Below are 25,021 nucleotides of genomic sequence, written 5' to 3'. Positions count from 1 at the left end.
AAATAGTCATGAAAATAAAGAAAACGCATTGAATGAGAAGGTGTGTCAAACTTGTGGCCTGTACTTTATATTTTTAAAGCATTTATCTATCCTTTTGAATATGGATTAATTGTGGTTAATCACAGTAAATTACTTCCATCCATCCATTTTCTACCGCTTGTCCCTTTTGGGGTCGCGGGGGGTGCTGGAGCCTATCTCAGTTGCATTCGGGCGGAATGCGGGGTACACCCTGGACAAGTCGCCACCTCATCACAGGGCCAACACAGATAGACAGACAACATTCACACACTAGGGCCAATTTAGTGTTGCCAATCAACCTATCCCCAGGTGCATGTCTTTGGAGGTGTGAGGAAGCCGGAGTACCCGGAGGGAACCCACGCAGTCACGGGGAGAACATGCAAACTCCACACAGAAAGATCCCGAGCCCGGGATTGAACTCAGGACTACTCAGGACCTTTGTATTGTGAGGCACATGCACTAACCCCTGTTCCCACCGTGCTGCCCAGTAAATTACTTGCCTGCATAAATGTAAATAAACTAAAAATGACACAATTTTTTAAATCTGCAACTATACATGATTAATACGATATTATTTTGTGATTATTCATATGCCTTGACTCGTTATTTTTGACAGCCCTGATATATACTGTATATACAGTGCATCCGGAAAGTATTCACAGCGCTTCACTTTCCCCACATTTTTTTATGTTACGGCCTTATTCCATCATGGAATACATTCATTTTTGTCCACAAAATTCTGAAGACAATACCTCATAATGAGAACGTGAAAAGGTGTTTTTATTGCATGTTTATGTAAAAAAAAAAAAGGAAAAAAAAAAAATCACATGTACATAAGTATTCACAGCCTTTGTTCAATACTAATAATTACAGCCTCAAGTCTTTTTGAACACGATGCCACAAGCTTGGCACAACTATATTTGGGCAGTTCCTCTTTGCTGCACCTCTCAAACTCCATAAGGTTGGATGGGAAGCGTTGGTTTTCATCCAGGATGTCTCTTCTGTTAAAGTATGACGAGACAAGAAAAATTAATGAGCCAAAAATAACTACTATGTTGCTTATCACAAAGTGCTGTTAATTATCTCGGTGAACTTGTTGACTCTACCTCAACAAACAATGAGCCCAAAATACACAATACTATAATTACGGCATTAATTACCCTACTTCCTATGTGTCGAAGTCAAGGTCCGCGGGCCAGATCTGAATGAATTATCTACGGCCCCTGAGATGATATTTGATTAGTATTAGAACCGGCCCGCAGGCCACAACCGCCTGCTGCTGTTTTGCAGGCACCAATACTCCATCAGTGTTGGCGCTAGGAATTTTCAAAATGGGGTCCCACAGTAAATTTTTGGGGTCCCACTTTTTTGTAACCGTTTTGAACACAAATGATAAACGTATGCATTATCCTGTTATATCTAACACTCTATATTATGTTTTGGAAAAAGGTTGTCATAAACGTTACTTAATTCATTTAAAAAAATAATACAAAAGAAAAAACACATTTTTATGCATATGTAAATGTATTCAGTGGATCTAAACTTTACCGCTGCCTGTGTTTCTTTCTACATTTTTATTGTAATATTTTCAGAATGTGTTTGTTCTATTTTAAATCAAAGTAAGACAAAGAAAACAATCTGAAGTTGTCTTTATTTTTTATTTTTAATGCCATGATTTTAACAGTCCCGCCCACATGTGCACAGATTTTCCTCCATGTGGCCCCTGAGATAAAATAAATTTGACATCCCTGTTATAGGGAGATTTGATACAACTTTCAGGAAATGTCAGAAAAGGAATAAGGAACAAGTTATTAGATTATGTTTCAGGATTTTTTTGCGTATTTTTCACTATTGGGACATTGGAGCTATCAGAGGTCTGTGCTCTTCGATTGCTTTTCCAATTGGACTATTCAACAGGTTTATAACAGTGCTTGAAATCGTGACATATTTATAGGCATATTAGCCTGTAACGTGGGTGCCAATGCTTGCTAGTGGACAATGTGTGTGGTCTCCAGGGCACAACAAGATGAAGGAGGAGAGAAACACCTACAGCGATGAGCTGCATAGAGTCAAAGATGAGAACTACAAACTGGCCATGAGGTACGCCGCGCTGAGCGAGGAGAAGAACATGGCGGTGATGAGGAGTAGAGACCTGCAGCTGGAGGTACGGATGAAAACAGGCTTTTATGCTTCTTATTCACAGTTGCCAAGGAAGTAGTACCAGTAGAAAAGTCACACTATTGTGCACGGCAGTTTACAAAACAACGCCCATTGCACCAGGAAATACATCTCAGACGTTTAACTTTAAAAAAGAAGAAATCCTATAATACTTAGCAGTTACAACATTAGGAACAATCTATCTACATCCAATACAAAAGGGTGCTTGTTGTAACACTCTCAAAATAACTTTATTCAGCTCTAAATCTGATAATATGCATATTGAACTACTCCTAATGTGTATTGGCCCATCTCAGGCAACTTTATTTTATATTTGTACATGGTTTCTAGACCGAAAATGACTAATTTGAGTAACAGGACTCGAAGGAGTGAGTTTTTAAGCGTAGCAACTGGTACGTGTACCACTGCTCCATCTAGTAACATACAGGGTTTTTTTTTCATTTATTTATTTTTTTCATAAAGAAATACAATCATGTGTGCTTATGGACTGTATCCCTGCAGACTGTATTGATCTATATTGATATATAATGTATATATTGTGTTTTTTATGTTGGTTTAATTTAAAAAAAAATATATATATATATATATATATATATATATATTTTTTAATTTCTTGTGCGGCCCGGTACCAATCGGTCCGGTGGTTGGGGACCACTGAGTTAAGGAATGTAGAAAATGGCCCATTCATTTTCAATGGGAAAAATGGCCCGGAAAACTGTGAACTCTGTCTTGTTTTTAACAAATACTTAGGCCTATTATGCTACTGTATTTTAATGTTGATTATTATGGTGGTACATGGAGAGCCAAGTTTTTTCTGAGGTGGTACTGGTAAAAAGTTTGAGAACCACTGATCTAGCAAATGAATAAAATCTAGCCACAGAGCTTTTATGTTAACAGCGGGTTGACTCTTAACTAGATTGAGATTCAACCAAAAATGTAAAACAAAGATGATAATGCTATAATGCTGTCAAGAGTGTACAGTATTACCTCAATTTAGGAGCTTAATTGGTTCTGTGACGGAGCTCTCAGCTCAAAACACTTTCAAATCAACATCTACCGTCTACATTTATTAAAATCAATTTCATTGGTGCTTGTGCCTCCTCCCCCAAAACAGCACAGCACATTTTTAACATGTAACATACCTTTTAAAAAGAAAAAGAAACATTTGGAGAAAAACACATTGTATAAAACCAATACAATATAATGTACCACTAACAACTTCAGTAGTTGTTTGAAGTAATGTATTAATAATGTACAGCATTTCCTTTCAGCTGCTTCTCTGTCAAACACATCATCAGCAGCTTTTCCATATTTTCATGGATAGATGTCCGCTGTTAAGATATTATTTCAACATACTTGGCTGGCGTTAGACTCGTTCTGCTTTACTATGGTGTGGACTCGCAGTGATACGATATAGCTTCACCAAGTTGGCGACACGCTCGGTCCTGTTTTTGATGATTTCAATTTTTAATTCAAATTAATATCATCCACTTCTTCTCAGCACTGTCCATCACACTCATGTTCTTCCTTCCCATGCTTGGAAAACAAAGTTATGTTGATCACTAGCTATAAGATTTCGAGTAAGACCAGATGTTTCGGGGTTAATTGTGGCTTTTGTTTTGCCAACTAATGGGGAATGCTTGTCACTCAAATTTTGGTTTGCAACTTAAAACATAACAATTAGCGGAGAGACAGTTCTTATCTCAAAACACTCTTAAGTCGAGGTATCGCTGTACTCACTTGACAACATGTTTAAAATTGTGGTTGTCGTTTGCAGTACATCAGTCTGAGAGCCACTGCTAATGTTTATCGCATGAATTATATTTCGATCTACAGATCGTTTTTCATTGGCCCTCAGCAAATTGGAAAATGTAATTGTTAATGAGATATATTACAATTCAGGGGTGACAAACATCGCCACATTGCAGTTATCATCGCAGTCAGAGGGCTGCTTGTAATGGTGACAATATATGAATATTATTCAGGGCCGCCTCGCCCTAAATGCAGTACATGCCTAATAGGGGTGTAAAAAAAATCAATTGAATCGCGATTATTTGTAGCGATTCATAAAAATCAAAAATCTTTTTTTTGTTATATATATATTTAATTTTACATTTTTTGTGAGTCCTGTCCAGCCACTCAGGCAAATCATATTGCTGATGTAGAAGCTAGGACTGTGAATCTTTGGACACTGCTCGATTCGATTTGATTTATTCGATTCAGAAACAATTTCCGATTGAAAATGATTCTTGATTCAAAATCCGTACTTTTTTAATAACATTGGGTGGCAGTTCTATGATTAACTACATTCCTCTATAAAAAAAAATATATATATATAAAAAACTGTGAAAAATATTTATATTAATTAAAAAAACTGGTTTTGTTTAATACAATTCTACCCAAACATTTAATAAAGTCAAATACAAACTAAGCAACAAGAGAAGTAGCCCACACTTCTCTTTTCTAAAGTAAATATTTACAGCAGATATGGGCATCTACATCAACAATATGATTTGCCTGAGTGACTGTACCGGACAGATTTAAAAGAATAATATATATTTTCTATTTTTATTTGTTTGTTTTTAAATAGATTTTTTATTTTTTTTAATCGATTAAGAATTGTTACAAATAAGAATCGCGATTCTTTCGAAAATCGATTTATTTTGACAACCCAAGTTGATGCCCATATTTGCTGTACATATTTACTTATTGTGGGATACTTCTTATTAAATAAAACCAGTTTTCTTTTAAGTTATACAAACATTTATTAGAGATGTTTGTCTATTTTATGGAGGAATGTAGTTAATCATAGAACTGGCACCCACTGTTTTTTAGAAATTATTAATTTTGAATCCAGAATTGGTTTGAATTGAATCATTACGCCCAAGATTCGAATGGAATGCAATCGTAGTGTGCCCAGAGACTCACAGTCCTAATGCGTAGGGTTGGCGCTCAGACAAGAGAAGAGGTTGAGGCAAACATGAAGTGGAAAACAGAAATAAGAGCGCTGGATAGGAAATATTACAGAAACTAAGGAAACTAATCTACTCCAAACTGTCAGGTGAGATCATGACAGCTTAGCACAGGCCCGAGCAATTATTTTGACTCGGGGGGCCAAATTTAGAGAAAAAAATGTGTCTGGGGGCCGGTATATCTGATTTTTAGGAACACTAATACAAAACCTCACAATAATGTCTGATTGAATGCTAAAACGTTATGACAGACCGGCTGAAAAACGGAATGGAATCTAGAATGTTTTTACTGAATGAGAATGTACATATAAATAAAGAATGTGGGATTTACAATATTAACTATGAACGATAAAACACTGAATATTGACAACATATTATTGTCACACCCCCTCTCGATTGACATATTTTACAATCAAGTGAAAAATGCAACAAACACAGCGAAATATGAACGCGAAGGGTAAAAAAAAACCCCCACCTACAATCTGATATTTCTGATATATCACTAAGCTTTAGAACTTTCTTGTAAAAATCTCCTTCCGTGTCTGTCTCTGACACCCGCATTTCAGGCTGGCCTCTCTGGAAACACTCTCTGGAAACACTCTGTGGAAACGCTCCCCTTCCACACTGCTTGGTGCCTCGTGTGAGCTGCTGTGACTTAGATTACAATAGTAACTAGTACATCATGCAAAAGTGCAGATTCCAACCATTGAAATACTTTGTATAGTTCAAGACTTACGGTCATTTGAAAACATCACTGCACTTCATAATGGCAGCTACAGTTTCGATCTTAAAGATCTAAAAAAACTATTTGGGAATGTCCAGATTGAAAAGGGCCGCCCCGGGCCTTAATTTGCCCAGGTCTGGTTTAGCATGTATTGACCTACACTGGTTTGGTTATAGCATCTTTATTGTACAAAATGTATCAAGGTGGCCCCTCCGCACTCTTAATTATTCTTTCTTCGGACACCTCAGATCAAACTGTTCATTTTGTGTCCTCTCTGTTTGACGCGCAGATTGACCAGCTAAAGCACCGGCTAAACAAGATGGATGAAGAGTGCAAGATGGAGCGGAAGCAAAGTCTCAAACTAAAGAACGACATTGAGAATCGGCCCAAGAGGGAGCAGATCTTTGAGCTCGAGCGGGAGAATGAGACTCTCAAGATCAAGATACAGGAGCTCCAGTCCATCATCCAGGTGTGGACAAATAATTATGTAAATTGCACTCGATGCTTAGATTGTGTTAAAGTATATACTGAAGTCCATCTTCTCCTTCAAGGTAAGATGAAGAATTAGAATTGGGTGTTGTCATAAAAATGTAAAATTTGGCCTAATGTCAGATTTTCAGCTTTAAAAAACAGTTTACAAAACGGTACTTTTTCCCCCGTGCCCTCTGAACGCTCAGCCCGGACCTGTGTCTGCATCGGACAAAGACATCCTCGACATTTTAGAACACGACAGACAGGAAGCGATCGAGGATAGACAAGACCTGGTCAACCGCCTCTACAACCTCCACGAGGAAGTCAGACAAGCAGAGGAACTACGAGACAAGGTGACACACACTCATAGGGTCACAAAGAAGATAAGGTTTACACCAGGGCTATTCAACTGGCGGCTCAGGGGGCCAAATCTGGACTGGGAATGACATCTTTCCGCCCCCCGAGTTCAGTTCTTTCTTTCTTTTCTTTCTTTAGTTTATTTCGAACATGAACACACTTACAGCATAATACATCACACAATTTCATATCATTTCACTTTACATCATGTCTGAAAAGGAGTAGTAATAAGCAAAGCTTATTTAATCCTACCCCTTTCCCACTTCAGAGCGTTTACAAATATATACATTCATTTACTGACTTTTTTTATTGTAAAATGACATCCGTGAATGAGTAATACAACAGTTTTGTAATATATAATTAAGTCAGTCATTATTAACATACTGAGATGAAGAATATGTTATTTTCAATAAGGTTGAAAGTATTTCTCATAATTCTTCTTTGTACTTTGTACTTTACAGTTCAAAACTTGTGAGGCAAATATTTTTGCAGCAAATTATCTCTGTTGTATAGAGAAACTTGGACCACTGTAAACACATTGACAGATCCTTGCATTGACATTTTAACCTTGCTAGAAAACGTCAAACACTGGGGTCCAAACTTGTGTTTTACAACTGTGGCGTTCCTCAAGGTACTAGTAGTTTGAGTTCATTCCTTTTTGGCATGTACAATATTTTTGGAATGTGAGTTATGTAACGCTGTAGCTTGTTTACTCCAGATGCAGTCAGTAGTCATTTCTTTAGTTATACTAGTGGTGTTCCTCAAGGTTCCATTTTAGGTCCTCTCTTTTTCATCATTTGGGCTATTCAACTGGTGGCCCGTGAGTTCAGTTACAAAAAACATTTTGCATCAGATTCTTAAAAACCTGAAAATGCTGTCATAGAGATGATCATTGACCAGTTTTTTTGCAGAACGTCTTTAAAAACAGCAGTGCGCTCCTATAAAACGGACAAAATAAACAGACCAAAATCATTTCTCAAATGGGGGTACGCGTACCCCTGGGGGTACTTGAAGGTATGCCAAGGGGTACGTGAGATTTTTTTTAAATATTCTAAAAATAGCAACAATTCAAAAATCCATTATAAATATATTTATTGAATAATACTTCAACAAAATATGAATGTAAGTTCATAAACTGAACATCAAATCAAGTAGGCTATTCCATTCATTACCATAAACCCAGAGTTTCCCCCATAGCACATGCCATAATGGATTGATCCTACCTGGCGGTGCCACACGGCACCAACTGTCAATCAACTATCGATGTAGAAAACAATGGAGGCGTGGTTAAAGCGTAGCAGTAATGCAGCTGACAACAAGGAGGAACATGTGCCAAAGAAGGCCAAACCTGAGCCGGCAAAATTCAGACAGTATTCCGAAGAATATGTGTTAATGGGATTTACGGCTTCGAGTTGTAACCCCCGCCAATGCATTGTGTTTTTTCTGTGGAGAAATGTGAGCGAACAGCGGCATGAAGCCCGCACATCTTCAGCGGCATCTCCGGACAAAACACGCTTGCCATGTCGGTAAGCCACCTGATTTTTTTAAGAGGAGATTAAATAAATTCAGGTCATCTCAAGACATGATGCGGAAGGCCTCCACAACATCAGCCAAAGCCTTGGAGGCTTCTTACGCGGTGTCTTTGCTTGTTGCTAAAGCCAAAAAGCCGTTCACTATCGCTGAAGAGCGGATACTTCCAGCCGCTGCAGTGCTGGCCGAGACAATGCTGGATAAAAACGCAGCCGAGAAAATAAATAATGTGCCTTTATCAAATGACTCTGTTTGCCGGAGAGTAGATAAAATGGGAAAAGACATTGTTGAGCAAGTTGTTGGAAAACTTAGAGACTCAATTTCCCTCCAGCTGGATGAATCCACAGATATTAGTGGAAATTCACTACTTGTAGGTTTTGTCAGATACATCGATACTGACGATATTTATGAGCACATACTTTTTTCTAAAACATTAGAGGGGAGAACAACAGGAGAGGACATTTTTGACAATCCCCAAAGAGGGCACTTTAAGTTGATGATTACTTCTGTGTAGACATCTGTATTTATAATTGAATCACTTGTTTATTTTTCAACAAGTTTTTAGTTATTTTTATATATTTTTTTCCAAATAGTTCAAGAAAGACCAATACAAATGAGCAATATTTTGCACTGTTATACAATTTAATAAATCAGAAACTGATGACATAGTGCTGTATTTTACTTCTTTATCTCTTTTTTTTCAACCAAAAATGCTTTGCTCTGATTAGGGGGTACTTGAATTAAAAAAATGTTTACAGGGGGTACATCACTGAAAAAAGGTTGAGAACCACTGCTGTAGAGGACGCTGGTTCTCAGTACTGATGTGCGGATAGATAGTGAAATAGCGATACCGTCGATACCAGCTCGCTATGCTCAAATATCTATTCTCAAATCAAAATATCGATACCTTAATTCAGCGGTGTTCAAACTTTATCCACCAAGTGATGCATACTAAAAAGTGAAAGTATGCAAGCGCCATATTGATATATTTTTTTAAATGGTAAAGACAGACCTTTGTGTCAGCTTTGTATTATAGGTAATTAAGTATATTATTAAACATTAGTTACAACATTACAGCTTTTTCTCATTACATTATGATTTTTTTGCTATTTTGTCTTACATTTTTGCTGTTGTTTTTTTCCCCATGTAAGAATAGAATAATAATAATAAAAATAATATGATTGTGGAACTGCATAACCTAGTGTGTCAACAATTCTGCCTGTAGAAAAATATTAATGTTCAGTCACACATTTAGGTGTTTACTATGGTTGTTGTAATTTTTCAAATGAATTAATTAATAAGTTAATATTATTAATTTTTTTAATTAACTAACTAATTAAACATTGTTTACATAATAAGCATATTTTATTGTTATCTTGAAAGCGTCTAATATTTCAGATCAGGGGTGTCGAAACTTTTTCCACCAAGGGCCGCATACTTAAAAGTCAAGAATGGGGGGCAATTTTTATATTTTTTTATTCAATAAAATATGCTAGTACTATAATACACCTCATGGTGCAACCTGGACACATCATCAGTGATTCTCCCGGGATTATAGGGTGTTTCGGATCTTAATCAAACACCCTCACCCGGGCAACCCAGCCAGGGGTGATCAGTGCCTCGACTTGTGTCCAGGTAGCGCACTACGCCACACGTCCCGCTTCCTCAACCAGAGCCAACGTGAAGCCTTTTCAGACGTTTCCAATATGTTTTTTATGGCTCTTCGCCTGTGCAGTCCACAAGTCCCAAGGAGCCCCTGGACCCGGTGTAAGGACTTGCCTGAAAAACCCCTGCAGACCACCTCCATAGGCTCGCAGCGGGCCTTCCATCCATTCCTCCGGCACTCAGCCACGAGATCTGCGTACTTTGCCCTCTTCCTTTCCTGAGCTTCCTCCATTCTGTCCTCCCAGGGGACAGTTAGCTCAAGGAGCACCACCTGCTTGCTGGCTCCAGACATCAAGACCATGTCTGGCCGGAGTGTCGTAGTTGCGATGATGTCTGGGAATCGCAACTGCCTCCCTAGGTAAACCAGGAGCTGCCAGTCCCTTGCTGTTGTTAGCAGGCCCCCCTGGGTCATCTTGGAGGGTTGAGGTTTCTCTCCTGCTCGTACAAGGAAATCATGCTCTTGGTTGTTTGTTGCCGCTTGCTGGTGTTGATGCCAGTGCAGATGGTGTCTGCTATTGCCCGCAGGACCTGGTCGTGGCGCCACCGATACCTGCCATCTCCCAATGCCTTTGAGCAACAGCTGAGGATGTGTTCTAATGATCCTCTTTTCTGACAGAGCTGGCACACAGGTGGGTCTACCAGGCCCCAGGTGAACAGGTTAGCAGGGCTTGGGAGGACATCATAAACTGACTGGACCAAGAACTTAAACTGGTGTGGCTCCGCTTTCCAGAGTTTGGTCCAGGTGATCTTGCGGCCAGCTATGTGCTCCCACTTGGTCCAGGCACCGTGCTTGCTCATTCCCACCACTCTGCCGAAGCGAGCCTCCTCCACCTCGGCGCGAACCTCCTCTTGGACAAGCTTTCGCCTTTCCTTTCCTCTGGCTCTGCTGTAGCTTGGTTTTGTGTTGCTACCCAGCCCAGCCCGACCAGTAGCTACGGTTCCCACCAGGGTGCTGTGCCGCAGCCTCGCCTCTGCCCGCTCCACTGCATCCTGGGCATGCCACTTCCTTCCTGTTCTGACCTCCACACCTGCTAAAGATACTTTCCCATCAGCAGAATCTCTGTAGAGCAGGACTTATCTGGCCAGGAAACCTTGAACTCCTCTGCCAGACTACTGAAAGGAAGCTGCAGCTTGGTGTTGTGCCCAAACAAAGCAATACTGCTTAGGCTCTGTGGCAGACCCAGCCACCTGCGCAGGGACGAGCTGATCTTCTTTTCAAAACCCTCCACGATGGTCATTGGGAATTCGCACATCGGCAGCGGCCAGAAGAGACGAGGCAGGATGCCATGCTGATATACTATAAACAGATGTTATATATATTTAAAGACACAACTTTGTGTTATAGGTGACTAAGTATATTATTAATTATTATTTGTCTATTTTGAGCTTTTTCTCCTTACATTTCGATTTTTTTCCCTCTTTTTTCTTGTAATTGTTACTGTTGTTGTTTAATTAATAATTTGCACACACACAACTTTTACAATTTTAGCAGACACATTAGCTATATTTGCACAAAATATCAGATTGGTATTGCTGATACCAGTCTTAATTTTACTACCTAAAGGGCCCCTCTAATGCTGCCAACATTGGCACTTGTTTCATAGTTCTAGACCTAAAAAGTATGTCTACGGGTAAAATCTCCACCTCCCCACCCCCTAAATAGATATGGTAGTAATTTTAGGTCTGTTTTTTAACAAGGTTCAGCACATTTTGGAACGCTCACTTTTAGCTCAAAATGTGGGCGGACTTGCATCAGCCTGCTGTTGTCACTTGTAGAAGACTGGAGGCAATTCCATGTGTTTTGGTAGCATCCTAATCCCGAATCATGTTGTTTTTGTGCATAATTTGAAGGAATGATCAAATATGTCTGCTAGATGCATTGTTGCAGTTTGTAGGAATACAACTAAAGAAGTCGTCAGTCTGCATACATTTTCAAATGATGGGGAAAGTATGAGCCTCTCCAGTGAAATTGACTCGTTCAAAATGGGACAGACCAAGCGAGAGGAGTGTAATTTGCAGCCATAAGGTTCTAAAATCTAAAGAAGAAGGGTTTTAGTTAGAGTTTGGATAGAAAAAATGCAAAAGACTCCAGCAAAAGGCGAACCTGAAAATCTGGAGCACCCTTTAAAGTAGAAAGACTGAGTCATAACATGTAGGAAAAAGCAGAAAGAAGAGCAGTCCTTGCGCTCAAGAAAGAGAAAAAAAGATAAGACTCTAGTATTCTATTTTGCGTCCTCTTCTACTGATGTTTTCTTCAAGCGCTTTGAAGAAATGCTAAAAAGAGCATTAGGAAACACAGGCTATGCTGTTTATAAAAGAGGAGATGGAAAAGCAGAGAAGTCCGGAAATAGCCGATAATTTATATTTAATTGTTTTAAGTTTTAAAGTAAACATGCACCAGGGCGAAAAAACCGTGCAATTAAGTGATCAAAATAATAGTTTCACACGCTTTACATGCCACCCTCTGGAAGACGTCGTGCATCGTTCCAGTTCCCAAAAAGAACTGCCCCAGTGAGCTGAACGACTACAGACCAGTGGCGCTCACCTCTCATATAATGAAGACAATGGAGCGGCTCTTTCTCAGCCTCCTCAGACCACAGGTGCAACAAGCCCAGGACAGCCTGCAGTTTGCGTACCAGGCAGGCGTTGGTGTGGAGGATGCTATCCTTTACCTGCTGCACCGAGCCCACTCACACCTGGATAAGGGAAATGGCACTGTGAGGATCCTGTTCCTGGACTTCTCGAGTGCCTTTAATACTATCAAGCCCCACCTTCTCCAGGACAAGCTGGACAGAATGCGAGTGGACCCCTGCCTGGTTGCCTGGATTTCAAACTACCTCACTGATAGGCCATAGTATGTCAGACTGAAGGACATCACGTCTGACACTGTGATCAGCAGCACCTGGAGCACCGCAGGGAATGGTGCTGGCCCCTCTTCTCTTCACCCTGTACACCGCTGACTTCTGCTACAACTCAGAGCTGTGTCACATCCAGAAGTACACTGATGACACAGCCATCGTTTGGTGCATCAGGGACGGCAGAGAGGAGGAGTTTCGGAGCCTGGTGAGGGACTTTGCTGTCTGGTGCCACAGGAACCTCTTGCAGCTCAATCCGTCAACGACCAAGGAGCTGGTCATTGACTTTGGGAGGTCGAGTCCAAGGTCACAACCTATTGTGATCGAGGGAGTCGAGGTACAGACCGTGGACTCATTCAAGTACCTCGGGGTGTGGATGGACAATAAGCTGGACTGGACTGTTAACACGGACCACTTGTACAGGAAAGGACAGAGCAGGCTGTACTTCCTGAGGAGGCTGCACTCCTTCAACATCTGTAAAAAACTCTTGTGGATGTACTAGCAGTCTGTGGTTGGTTGCCAGTGTTCTGTACTACAAACGTTTGTACATCGTAGTGTGCTGGGGGGGCAGTACATCTAAGAAGGACAGCTCCAGACTGGAGAAACTGATCAGGCGGGCCGGTTCTACGATCGGAATAAAACTGGACTCACTGGTGACGGTGGCAGAGAAGAGGACTGTGGAAAAACTAGTGAGCATCCTGGATGATGCCAGTCACCCTCTGCATACCGTTATATGTAGCCAGAGGAGCCTGTTCAATGCTAGATTGCTTCATCCCAAGTGCAGGACTAATAGACTAAAACACTCCTTTGTCCCACACGCCATCAGACTGTACAACTCCTCTCTGGGGGTTAGGGGGTTACTAGGATGACAGGGGATGCAAAACAATAACAGTACAATACTTTTTCATAACATGGTCACTACTGCCTAGTTTCTCTTGTTATATTCTTATTTTACTGTTATATTTTTATTCTCATTGTTGCTTTTTATTTCTATTCTTATTGTAATATGTTTCTATTTTGTTTCCATTTATACCCCCATTATTTACTTTTTACTTTTTAAATTCGATCTCAATTCTGTACACTGCTGCTGGAATTTTAATTTTCCTGAGGGAACTCTCCAGAAGGAATCAATAAAGTACTATCTATCTATCTATCTATCTATCTATCTATCTATCTATCTATCTATCTATCTATCTATCTATCTATCTATCTTCATGATGACATCACACCAAGAGGGGGTTCCAAGCACAGTTGGTTATCTAACAGTTACTAAAAAATGTATAATATTATTGTAACGATCTGGTGAGATGGAACCCAAGGATGCAGAGACGTTTAGCGTGCTATCAATAGTCTTTCTCTTTATTCAAGAGGTATAGCACACAATGGCAAAAACAAAGGCGATGGTGGCAAACACACAAAAACACACCATGTAAAAAACTACTAATATAAATTACTTACAAAAAACCAAAAGCGCTAGACAAGGCTAGGAGAAATACTTCATGAAAGAAGTAATACTGAAAAAACCTAAATACAAAAGTACAAAATAAAGGCGCTAGACAAGGCTAGGAATAATACAGGCAAACCTGAGAAGATGCACAAGACGAACTAGTGAGTCCGCTGGTGAGTCTAAATACCAATGTGTCTGAAGCAAGTAGTGACAAAGTTCCGGCGCTCACAGGCCGTCAGCAGCCAGGTTAAATAGGGTGCTTCTAATCAATGTCAGGTGTGTGCTGCTGCCTTGCGCCAGCTGCACTCCATACTGTGGACGAGAGAGAGAGTGAACATGGTGTGCAGACAACAGAAATGAGCAAGGAAATTTCAGATTACCACAATTATGGGAAATTACTACCAGATTAATTTTCAGGAGCAAAATATACTTAGAAAATTTGTCAAAATATACCGTTGGATTTCAGTTTTTGCAGTGTGCACACTGACAACATCATTAAAATATATTTTAGACTTGGTAAATCCAAGTTGTGTCTGTATTTCATCCATATTGCTCATCATGTAGGGATCATTGAAAACCACAAAACTAGACCTCCTCTTACATAAAAGCTTGTTCGCTAATTATATATTGTATTTACATCTCATTGTCATTGTGGTGTGTGTGTGTGTGTGTGTGTGTGTGTGTGTGTGTGTGTGTGTGTGTGTGTGTGTGTGTGTGTGTGTGTGTGTAGTACCTGGAGGAAAAAGAGGATCTGGAGCTCAAGTGCTCCACACTGCAGAAAGACTGTGAGATGTACCGCAACCGCATGGACACCATCAACATGCAACTAAATGAAGTGGAAAAAGAGAGAGACCAGGTGACACACTAAATCTTTGATCTCAATGGGATTTTACCTGGTTAAATAAAGGCTAATAATAATAATAATAAATTCCTATTCCTATTCACTAAAACATAGTTTCGTTGTACTACATAGTTTTGTTGTACTTGTGCAATGACAATAAAGTCCTATCCTATATTCCACTCTCGATACAACTGTCATTGATAATTGTGCGTGTATATTTTTCGGCCATGCACAGGCCTTTAAGTCCAGAGACGAGGCCCAGCACCAGTTCTCACAGAGTCTGATCGACAAAGACAAGTATCGCAAGCAGATTAGGGAAATGGAGGAGAAGAGTGACGAGCTCCACATCGAGATGGTGCGGAAAGAAGCCAAGCTGGTCACGCTGGAATCTCGCCTAAGGCGCCTCTCCAAGGACATTGGTAGCCCAGCCTTGGATCAGGTTTGAGGTTTTGACAATAAAGTAGGGCTGTCAAAAATAAACTAACTCATGTGATTAATCTAAAAACATTATCGCATTATTCTGCGCAGATTATTCACGCAATTTGACCGTACATGCTTCCATTACCATAACCGTGGATGGTTACCTTTTTGGAATTTGGAATCGTTAACAATCATCAGGAAAGACATGAGAATAGATGTTTTTTATTTTATTTTTTTGCATACTTAAAAACATGCGATCAAAAGTTTGCTTACAATAAAGCCTATGAGAGCCGTGCAATTCTGCCTATTAACATCTCCATTAAAGTTTTATATACATGATGTAAGTATATATGTAACGTAGTAATGGCCACATTTACAATAACATTTAATATTTATGTATTTTGCTAATTTTAAGTATACGCGGCTCATTAATTTCAAAAATGCATCACGTTTGCTTTTTTTTTTCTTCATCACTGATTATTACTCACTGCAGACTTTATGAGAGCCAACAAACATAATAAACCATCACTTACTGTATAAGGTCTGCTATCATTAGGATGCTGTCTGATAGGATGTTCATATAATCCCATTTAGATGAAGAATGTCTCATAATCCTTGCTAAAAAAAAGCGTATTTTTGTGCTGTTCTCACCATTTTCGGGTCCTAAATGGCTGTCAAAGTGTACCAACTTGTCGGAATACCTACTCAGACTTATTCTCTCCAAGTGAGAGGCATGATTTGTGATCTAGAATAAACTTACAGGGAGCAAGGAAGTGAGGTAACAGCAGACCAGTCGATGATGTAAACATAGAGACACACAGGAAGTGATCACGGCGCCGCTATAAATAGTTTGCCTGTGTTTGCGCTTATAGTAACAATATCACTAATACTTGGTTAATATTCAAGGCACAAAATGTAAATGTACTATTGTTGGTGGTTTTTGAATGGTTATTTATTGGATTTTATGAGCGAAATAGAGGAGCTCCCTTTGGCTCCGCTGTAAGCGGACTTTTATTTACGTTTGTTTACAAGTTAGAATGCATTTTTTTAAAATCCATCCGTCGTCATGTCTTTCATAAAGATTGCGAACGATGGCCAAAATTCCAAAAAAAGGGCAGTTCCCTTATAAAGGCGGCGCAGGTTTTTATACGGTCAGTAATCAGGTCAGTGCAAATGAGTGAGGAGACGCCGACTCTTTCTTGTGCTTGCTGGCAAATTACACTTCAAATTACACTTGTTTTGAACAAATAATTGTTGTGCATTCAAGTAACAAGTATCAAGAACATTCAAAGACAAACTGCACTTTTTGGGGATTTTTGCCTATAGTTCACAATTGTTATGTAGGACAAGAACAAATATGTTTTTTCTTTTTTTTAATGCATTCTAACTCGTAAAATACGGCGACTACTGGGTGGCTAATAATGCAGCTAATAGGAGTACGCTCTAGCGCCCATAAAGCCCTCTAAAAAACATCCAAAAACCGCCAACAGAACTCCAGTGCCATCTCGTGACCTGAATATTAAACAAGTATTAGCAATATTTGTATTGTAAGCGCTAATGCAAACTATTTTTAGAGGCACCGTGATCCCAGAGAGCAAACTAGCTTATGCTGCTATATTGACATACTGAGCTGCTGCTGCTGAGTTGGTGAAAAGTAATTCTAGTTTATAAATTATGCCTCAGCCCTGGTTGTGGCCATAAACCGAGATGTTGGTCAACTTTGACATTCAACTTAAACTCGGAGGTGGCGAAAAAGACACAAAAAGACGCCTGTATGCGGCACTTTTTTGTAACCCTTCATGAGGATTATGATTAATTCTTCATCTAAACGAGAAGATGTGAACATCCTATCAGTCGGCATCCCAGTGAGAGCAGATATTGTACAGTAAGTGATTGTCATGTTATGTTTATAGTTTGTCTTTCTTATTAAGCACTTAATAATACTGCCGCTTGATGCTTAGTGTTGTTGTTGAAGGAAACAGCGAACGATGAATTAATTCCCTGCCGTGTGTATAAAATGAGCAAGATACATAAATATGACATGGTATTATGAATGTTCCTGTTACATTACATATATACTTACAGCGTGTATATAAAACGTTGATTGAGGACTTTGGATGTTTTTTAGAGCGCTTAAATGCAATTTTCTTATTTAAACGGGGATAGCAGGTCCATTCTATGTGTCATATTTGATCATTTCGCGATATTGCCATATTTTTGCTGAAAGGATTTAGTAGAGAACATCGACGATAAAGTTCGCAACTTTTGGTCGCTGATAAAAAAGCCTTGCCTGTACCGGAAGTAGCGTGACGTCACAGGTTGTGGAGCGCCTCACATCTGCACATTGTTTACAATCATGGCCAGCAGCAGCGAGAGCGATTCGGACCGAGAAAGCGATGATTGCCCCATTAATTTGAGCGAGGATGAAAGATTCGTGGATGAGGAAAGTGAGAGTGAAGGATTAGAGGGCAGTGGAAGCGATTCAGATAGGGAAGATGCTGTGAGAGGCGGGTGGGACCTGATATTCAGCTGGGAATGACTAAAACAGTAAATAAACACAAGACATATATATACTCTATTAGCCACAACACAACCAGGCTTATATTTAATATGCCACAAATTAACCCGCATAACAAACACCTCCCCCCTCCCGTCCATATAACCCACCAATACAAATCAAACACCCGCACAACACACCCAATCCCACAGCCCAAAGTACCGTTCACCTCCGTAAAGTTCATACAGCACATATATTTCCCCAAAGTTACGTACGTGACATGCACATAGCGGCACGCACGTACGGGCAAGCGATCAAATGTTTGGAAGCCAAAGCTGCGTACTCACGGTAGCGCGTCTGCTATCCAACTCAAAGTCCTCCTGGTTGTGTTGCTGTAGCCAGCCGCTAATACACCGATCCCACCTACAGCTTTCTTCTTTGCTGTCTTCATTGTTCATTAAACAAATTGCAAAAGATTCACCAACACAGATGTCCAGAGTACTGTGGAATTTTGCGATGAAAACAGACGACTTAATAGCTGGCCACAATGGTGTCCCAATATGTCCGCACAATCCGTGACGTTACGCGCAAACGTCATCATACCGAGACGTTTTCAGCAGAATATTTCGCGGGAAATTTAAAATTACACTTTACTATTCTAACCCGGCCGTATTGGCATGTGTTGCAATGTTAAGATTTCATCATTGATATATAAACTATCAGACTGCGTGGTCGGTAGTAAATGGTAAATGGGTTATACTTATATAGCGCTTTTCTACCTTCAAGGTACTCAAAGCGCTTTGACACTATTTCCACATTCACCCATTCACACACACATTCACACACTGATGGCGGGAGCTGCCATTCAAGGCCCTAACCACGACCCATCAGGAGCAAGGGTGAAGTGTCTTGCTCAAGGACACAACGGACGTGACGAGGTTGGTAGAAGGTGGGGATTGAACCAGGAACCCTCAGGTTGCTGGCACGGCCACTCTCCCAACTGCGCCACGCCGTCCCCACGTAGTGGGTTTCAGTAGGCCTTTATAGATGGAATTGAGTGACTCCAATTGGCTCAATTGTAGCTGACTTTTACTAGAGTTTATTTATTAGTTAGAATGATAAAAAAAAGAAAAAGAAAAATATATATTTTGGCTTACATAAGGATTGTGAATTATAAACACTTTTTAAAAAAATTTTAGTTTCCTTTGAAAACATGTTCCTGTTTGACATTCTAACGATAAAATTGCATTTTGTTGAAATATTGAGTTGTTTTTTAAGTTAATTTGTATTATGCAAGCGGGTAATAACCTATTATTAATCATGTATATTCAAAATTCAAAAGTGTGATTCATTTGATAAAAAATAGTAATAATTTGATAGCACTACAATAAAGATATATGTTTGTTTTTTTATTATTGCAAAAATATTTCAGGACTTTTTTCCCTTATTTTTTTTACTCAGACCCTGCTAAGGGACTCAACCCCAACCATCTTCGGTCAAGGGGAGCTGAAACTTGCTCCGGGCCAATCCGAATGGTCCAGTGACGACTCCCCAGATGACAGGATACCTGATGAGCCCCGCCTCAGACGGCGACCCAATTTGAAAGCAGTTGAGCCGCCGTCCACCCCTCACAGTGTTATACAGCAGTACCTCAACTTAGGAGCTTCATTGGTCCTGGTTTGGTTTAAGTTTATATCCAACATGTATGCAGTCACAATATGTTACGTGATCTCACAAGTTACAGTACATATTCTCTTTTCTCTTTACAACATGTCAGTAAAGGAGTAGGAGGAAGCAAAGCTTATTTAATCCTACCCCTTTTCCAATTCATTGCAATTACACATATGATCACTCCCTATTCTCATAAATAACAGTTTAAATATACTGTACATATTTAGATATGACAGTTCTCTTGATAGTTATAATCAATTATAATTCACATAATAAGATGGGTTATATCTCATTTTCAATAAGGTTCAAGACAATTATGAACTTATTCTTCCTTGTACTTTGTAAAGACTTCCAGTTTGAACAGCCTCTTAAAGTGGATCATACTAGTACATTGTTTGACTTCTATGCTTAATCTATTCTATAATTTAATTCCACATATAGTTATATTAAAGGTCTTAAGTGTTGTACATGACTGAACTCTTAACTCAAAACACTTGTATTTCAAATCAATGTCTCTCATTTAAATGAATTGAAATCAATTTATTAGGTGCTTGCCCCCTACCCAAAACAAAAACAAAAAATGGCACCATTTTAACATGTAACATGCTTTTTTTTTAAAGAAAAAACAACTTTTAGATCAGCAATATTGTATAAAAAATTTCCAATAAAATGTATCACTAACAACTACAGTATAGTTTTATGTAGTAATAGTAATGTACAACATTAACCTTGGAGAGGGGACTTCTACTGTATCTCCTTCCAGCTGCTTCTTTGTCAAACAAACCATCAGCAGCTTCTCTTTATTTTAATGGATTAATGTCCACAGTTTAGATATTATTTCAACATTCAAAGTTAAAGTTAAAGTACCAATGATTGTCACACACACACTAGGTGTGATGAAATGTGTCCTCTGCATTTGACCCATCCCCTTTTTACCCCCTGGGAGGTGAGGGGAGCAGTGGGCAGCAGCGGTGGCCGCACCCGGGAATCATTTTTGGTGATTTAACCCCCAATTCCAACCCTTGATGCTGAGTGCCAAGCAGGGAGGTAATGGGTCCCATTTTTATAGTCTTTGGTATGACTTGGCCAGGGTTTGAACTCACAACCTACCGAAACAGGGCGGACACTCTAACCACTAGGCCACTGCGTTAGACTCATTCTGCTTCAGTATGGTGCAGACAAGCTGCGATACATATGGTTTGCTTTGCCAAATCGGCGACACACTTGGTCGTGTTTTTGATGATTTCTTTTTTTAATTTAATAATAATAATAATGATAATAATAATGATAATAATAATCCACTTCTTCTTCTCAGCTTCGTCCTTCACACTTCTTCCTTCCCATGCTTGGAAAAACAAAGTCATGCAATCTCTAGCTATAAGACCAGATGTTTTGGGTGGATCTTACGAGGTTCACTGTGGCCTAGTGGTTAGAGTGTCCGCCCTGAGATCGGTAGGTTGTGAGTTCAAACCACGGCCGAGTCATACCAAAGACTATAAAAATGGAACCCATTACCTCCCTGCTTGGCACTCAGCATCAAGGGTTGGAATTGGGGGTTAAATCACCAAAATGATTCCCGGGCGCAGCACCGCTGCTGCCCACTGCTCCCTTCACCTCCCAGGGGGTGATGAAGGGGATGGGTCAAATGCAGAGGACAAATTTCACCACACCTAGTGTGTGTGTGACAATCATTGGTACTTTAACTTTATTTGCTACGCCGACTAATGGTGGGGATGCTTGTAACTCAAATTTTTGCTTGCAACTTAAAGCATAAGAGACAGTTCTTATCAAAAACCACTCTTAAGTTGAGGTACCACTTTACACTTTTTCCAACTAAAGTACCCAAACACCACTGTGTGTACATTCTATTTATAAAGGCATGATTGATCATACAGATAAGGAGACCTGGAAAAGAATGCCAACTGATCTAACGCCAGCTATTATCTCTAAAATGTTTTGTTTGCAATACACTCTGAACATTTCAGTGTAAAAAGTTGCTTGCACAAAGATTCTGCAACTCATCACATTAAGCTGAAGATCTATTTTGTCTTTTAGAACAGATCCAAGAACGTGTTACCCAAAGAGCATGCAGTTATTATGGAGGCTTGTCATCTTGCAGGTAATTTATGTGGCCATAACATGAATGCTAGATGACATTTATCTGACCTTGTATCATCTATATAGCTCCGTTCACACTGCAGGGTTGGATGTCCGTTCACAATACAAAAAAAAAAGATTTCTAATGTGAATGCATTCTGACCCGCATGCGGACGTGAAGTCATGACGTCACACGCACTGCAATGTTTACGGAAGTAAAAATGCCTTCCACGGTCTCAGTACTGGTGCACCTGTGGCAATTTCAAGGATTTTGTGCAACCTAAATCAACATTTACCAAATTATTGCGCGCAAAAGATTAAGAAGGAAGCGGACAAGTATCTCTTCCTGGATATTTTGCTTCGATGTCTGCTTGAAAAGCATGTCTGTGGGCGGGCAGCCGGAGACAGGAGTGGTAAAAATTTCATGTGAGTTCCTAAAACATTTTATTTTCACCTGATTAGTGCACAGTTGTCTACTATTTATTTTGGCAAAAAATGATGACCCTTATCGCTTTTTGATGACGTTGTGGTCGGATGAATGCGACCTGAGCACGGTAGCGTTCACATTGAGGACGCATCGCATATACAGTATATCCGATTTATATCCACATACGAAAGAGGCCTGGGTCGGATATGAAAAATTCGGAATTGCACTGTTCACACTGACGTGGAAAAATCTGATACAGGTCGATAATGGGCACAAAAATCGGAATTGACCTGCAGTGTGAACAAGGCCTGTTTGTCAACCGTTTGCTCTTTCTTACAGTAAACGGTGGAGATCTTGCGGAGATCATGCCAACAAACGTGCTTGCCTGCAGTTCCCTGCCTCCTTCACCCATCATGCCCTCTGTGACCCCCACAAATTTCCCTCGCCTGGGTCCCCCACTCACCTCGTACTCCTTGCCTCTCCATCATCACTCCATGAGGGAACAGGCCATCAGGCCAAATATGGTGAAGACCTCGCCTTAAATTGTTACAGTTTTATTTTTCATGAGATGTTTCCATGAAATATAATGTAATTATCTCCAGCTGCGTTACCGTAATGACAGCATTTTGTCCACAAAACCTGAGCCCCCCGAGAAAGCATCCCTGTACCGCAGAGAGAGGGAGAAAGACAACGACTTCCAGCCCCGCAGGTAGGTGCTACGACTTCATGCGCTCATGTCCGCCTGCACAATCGGATCACAATCGAGTCGACTACTACATTTATTGTTGCAGGTGGTGCTGGAGTACACATGCTATTAAGAACTGTGTCTAATATAGTGGCAGCTCGGATTTCGTTAGTAGTCCGTTCTAACTAAGTATGAAAACTGAAGCAATTTTTCCCTTAAGAACTAATGTAAATCCAATTAATCCGTTCCAAACACCAACAAATGTTATTGTAAAACACATTTAAAAAAAATATTTACAACAATATAACATACATATAGATGACGAATAAAATAGATACATGGAAGCTTTCATGAATAAGTTTGAATGTTGTCTTGTTTTTAGCGTAGACTAGACAAGGCTTTTTTTTCACCACAACATGCATCTATCTACTATGGTTCATGGATTATGGTTTAAGTTTATTTCAAACATGCATACAGTTTAATTTCTTTGCTTAATCCATTCCATAATTTAATTCCACGTTCTGATATGCTGAAAGTTTGAAGTGTTGTACGTGCATACAAATGTTTTAAATTAAATATTTCTCTAAGGTTATATTCCTCCTCTTTTGCTGAGCTGAATTGTTGTACGTTCTTGGATGGCAGGTTATAGTTTGCTTTGCAAATTCACTACAATATCAAACATTGTTTTATTCTAACTGACCTATTTTTTAAACACAGTCAATGAATGAAGTGTACTTATTTTCCCAATATTTCTACACAATAACTCAGATATGGTAACACTAGTGAGCAGTAGAGAAAATGGAGTGATTTTCTTGTCCAATACATATTTTGCTTTATTCATTATTGATGTATTTCTGGCCACCTTATGGTGTGTATTTTTATATGTGAATTCCAGTTAACTTTATCATCTATTATTACACCCAAATATTTGATTTATTCTACTCTTTCAATGTCTACTCCGTCTATTTGTACTTATTATTACACAAGCATAGAAATGGCATTATTTTGACCCACATTAAAGTGACTTTATGCTATTGTTACACATCTGTTCATCAATAACACATGTACATTATTGGGACCCTCCCTTTTGGAGGGACGAGTCCACCCAGATTATTTAATTCCGAGGCTGTCTAAAATAATGAGAGGTGTCTAGAATTGAATGTGGACAATCAATTCTATACAAAACGAGTAAGTACTGTACAAACAATAGCAATAGCAGTGCTGGAGAGAACCGTCTGAAGTTCGGAGCATTCTCTAAAATGGTTGCCCGACTCACATGCTTTTGTCCACCGCCTTGGCGGAGATCGAAACTCAAAGTTACCCAGGCATACACATTCTTGTTCACTCTCGCTCCCTGCATCTGGAACTTTGTGAGACCATTAAAGCCATAGAGAATAATATTTGTGTGTGTGCGCGCATTGATAAGAAACAGGGTGAGAGCATTGTGATTGAACAAAACAAAGGCCAAGTTGGAAGGAGAATGTTGTTTTTTTCGCCTGTGCATTCCATAAATCGCACACTTGCGTGTCTGCTAGTGGAGAAAATGAAATAAAGCCCAAATGTAAATAACTTCATGTTCTGTCGTTAAAAAAAGTTTAAAACATGAACTAATTTGTACTATATATCGATCTTTATAATAATGTCATGTAGGGGTGTCAAAAAAAAAAAAGATTTTAGAATGATTCACGATTCTAATTGATTAAATAAAATAAAACATCGATTTAAAAAAATAAATAAATCTGTTCTGTCCAGCAACTCAAGGAAATCATATTGTTACTGTAGATGCCCACATCTGCTGTAAAAAAAAAGAGAAGTGTGGGATACTTCTCTTGTTGCCTTATTTGTATTTGACTTTATTAAATGTTCGGGTAGCATTTTATTAAACAAAACCACTTTTCTTTTAAGTAATAAATACATTTATCAGAGCTGTTTATCTATTTATGGGCAAATGTAGTTGATCAAAGAACTGGCACCCAATATTATTAAAAAAGTATTGACTTTAGATTTGAGAATCGGTTCTGAATCAAATCAAATTGTGTGGTGCCCAAAACTCACAAATAGAAATACCTCAAGTTCAGGGCTTTTCTTAGCATTTTAAAAATACACTATCATATTGTCCCCGCGACCTCGAAGGGAATAAGTGGTAGAAAATGGATGGATGGACTA

The 25,021-nt window shown here is 39.4% G+C and overlaps 1 protein-coding gene across 7 annotated transcripts in view; it reads left to right on the top strand.

Moving 5' to 3' along the window:
• card11 (caspase recruitment domain family, member 11) overlaps positions 1-25,021 on the top strand; it is a 104,834-nt gene that overhangs the window by 53,087 nt on the left and 26,726 nt on the right. For all 7 annotated transcript variants that reach the window (XM_062036616.1, XM_062036614.1, XM_062036615.1 and 4 more), the window contains 9 exons: positions 2,034-2,182; positions 6,182-6,361; positions 6,570-6,716; positions 14,948-15,073; positions 15,294-15,497; positions 19,437-19,583; positions 21,702-21,765; positions 22,510-22,694; positions 22,773-22,879. In XM_062036616.1, coding sequence (XP_061892600.1) covers positions 2,034-2,182; positions 6,182-6,361; positions 6,570-6,716; positions 14,948-15,073; positions 15,294-15,497; positions 19,437-19,583; positions 21,702-21,765; positions 22,510-22,694; positions 22,773-22,879 — 1,309 coding nt within the window. The remainder of the gene's footprint in view (positions 1-2,033; positions 2,183-6,181; positions 6,362-6,569; positions 6,717-14,947; positions 15,074-15,293; positions 15,498-19,436; positions 19,584-21,701; positions 21,766-22,509; positions 22,695-22,772; positions 22,880-25,021) is intronic.

The sequence above is a fragment of the Entelurus aequoreus genome, linkage group LG25, assembly GCF_033978785.1.
Source record: "Entelurus aequoreus isolate RoL-2023_Sb linkage group LG25, RoL_Eaeq_v1.1, whole genome shotgun sequence".
Taxonomy (NCBI): domain Eukaryota; kingdom Metazoa; phylum Chordata; class Actinopteri; order Syngnathiformes; family Syngnathidae; genus Entelurus; species Entelurus aequoreus.
This window is presented reverse-complemented; position numbering and strand designations above follow the sequence as displayed.